The sequence below is a fragment of the Aphanomyces astaci genome (assembly GCF_000520075.1).
Source record: "Aphanomyces astaci strain APO3 unplaced genomic scaffold supercont1.14, whole genome shotgun sequence".
Classification (NCBI taxonomy): domain Eukaryota; phylum Oomycota; class Saprolegniomycetes; order Saprolegniales; family Verrucalvaceae; genus Aphanomyces; species Aphanomyces astaci.
The window spans coordinates 756,468-758,803 of record NW_009798277.1 but is presented as its reverse complement, the minus strand read 5'-3'; the positions used below and the strand labels follow the sequence as shown (position 1 = coordinate 758,803).

Sequence of the window (2,336 nt, the reverse complement as noted above, 5' to 3'; positions counted from 1 at the left end):
TTGCCGCGGTCGTTGCAGAGGATCGACTCGTTGGTCCATCGGGACTCGAACGACGCGGTGATACAGTCGACCACGTGGTTGCGTCGGATCGAGATCGCAGCCACGTCGAACGAGAGAATGATCAGCCCGCATCCAACACACAAGAGAAGGGCGACCAAGTACTTGACATGGATTCCATGCCGCATGGAGCGTTTGGTCATCACAAGGGGTGGTGCCGGTTCGGTGAAGTTGGGGTCGGTCATTTCACTAACATTAATTCTTCTGTGTTGGATGCAGACTTGTCATTCTCTTGTTTGCAATATCTCTCTGCCGGTAAGCTTATGAGGTTCCATCCAGTTCTGCTAAACCATGCGGGAGACTTCCAATACCGTCACAAACTTACTTTTTTGAGACAACGATTTTCACCCGTAATTATGAATATACTACGTACTAGTAGTATAAAGTATCATAGGGTACGAACTGCGTGGGAACTCGCATAACGTTAGTAAATATTTTTATAATTACTAACTTAACTACGTAGTACATGTTGAAGTGACTCGACCAAATTTTAACCAAATTGTTCAAAAATGAAATACTCAAATACTATTGGCTGATTCAAAACTCAAGCTTGTCAGTCAGTAGCAGCTATACCCTTGCAGTGAATGACTCCCTCACTGTGGGTATAAACACGACACACTACTGTAACACAACTTATGTCATTACACCATTTTGTGGTTAATTTCGAAGAATATCTGGTATATTTCAGATGGTTGTTGCTTCAAGGCCGATCGGATCAGCGGTAACTCTATAGGTCTCTCAGTGGGTCAGAGGCGCATCTCGCTGTACAATTCCTTCGGCATCCGCACGATGAATCGGTTCGCCACCTCGACTTTCGCATTCACCTAAGTGCAGTGAGGGGTGACAACATGGTGATGTACCCCAAACACCCGGCTTATCGTGTTGATCCAGAGTCGGACACCGAGGCCTTCACAACGCCGAACAGACCGAATCAAACCACTCCATCAACACCAAGTCCGTTTCGACAGCCGTTGCCGATACACGCTCGTGGAGACGTACGAACCCGCTCATGTCTTCATTAATGACTAGTACATTTGAGGCCACATTCGACCCCCGGAAATGAAACCTAGTTGAAATGGATTAGATCGTTCGGCTTGGTCGCATGCAATGTTGTATACCTTTAATCGAAATATGAGCTCTGTGCGCGACAAATTCAAAAAGTTGACAGTATGACGAACGTTGAAGTATAGGGGCAACAGCATAATTTGTTCAAGTCAATACATTGAAGTCGGTGTTCTAATAACAGTTACTACGTATTGTGCTTTCGAGTGAAACTTCGTGTTGTGGCGTGGTTTCTCGTTGGAATTTAAATCGATTTGATTGGCTACGTCAGATGAGCTCAAAATTATTAGCCAATCAAAACCTTCCCAATGAAATTCAACCAATCAGATCGATTGTGGATCGGTTTGGTCGGCGCGATTCGATTGCACCCACTCCCCAAATTTGTATCAAATCGACAATATTGAATAGTGATACTTTATTCAAGTACACTGAAGTCGATATTAATATGTATAGTTGAACAGAGTATGCTGTTATTGCCCCTTTGCTGCATGTGTCGTTTGACGACCATTTGTATATTGAATTGACTTTTTATTGCGTGATTTTCATTTTCACCGGGCACACGACACAATTCTTCGGGCAGATGGGCAATTGCTTGGGCACATGGCCAACTATATCGGGCACACCTCCAAATATATCGGGGGCATTCGTCCAACTTAACTGCAAAGTGTATATTAATAGGAAACTCAACTGCAAAATAGGTCGTCGTACAGTAGTCCTAGGTTGAGTGATTGCCGATGGCGTGCGGAGATGCCACGTCATGACAATGCATTGTGGATTCCATCTGTTGCATTTTCAACACCCGTTGGGTGGTTGCCAGCTTGCAACCACGCACACATCGCGTCTTCATGGTCCCAGTACTCGGCCAAGAGGTCGTAAAACAAGGGTTCGTACGATGCCTCTCGGTGGTCCAGGACGGATCGCGGGGTGTTCCAGGGCTTGAATATGCCAAGTCCGGGGGAGAAGTGGTGCACGTAAGTGCTAAGGATGCGCTCGGCTTTGGACGCGAACGACCACGTGACATCGTCCACGATCGTGTACGTGAGCACGACGTAGTGGTTGGGAAGGTACCCGCACGTCGTTCGGAACAGATCGTTAAGGACGTCCATGTCGTAGTAGTCGGGTCGCGGCGGCGTGGCCATGGCCCGTTCAATCGTTTCAAACGTTTGGTTCGAACTGGGGGAAAACACGAGCAACGTCGACCCAAACGCATACTGCTC

At 46.8% G+C, this 2,336-nt stretch overlaps 1 protein-coding gene across 1 annotated transcript in view; it reads right to left on the bottom strand.

Annotated features, from left to right (window-relative positions):
- Positions 1-1,874: 1,874 nt before the first annotated feature.
- Positions 1,875-2,336, bottom strand: part of H257_07044 (hypothetical protein) — a gene marked incomplete at its 3' end in the record, with an annotated part of 1,224 nt that continues 762 nt past the window's right edge. Inside the window, exon 2 of the mRNA XM_009832462.1 lies at positions 1,875-2,292. Coding sequence (XP_009830764.1) covers positions 1,875-2,292 — 418 coding nt within the window. The remainder of the gene's footprint in view (positions 2,293-2,336) is intronic.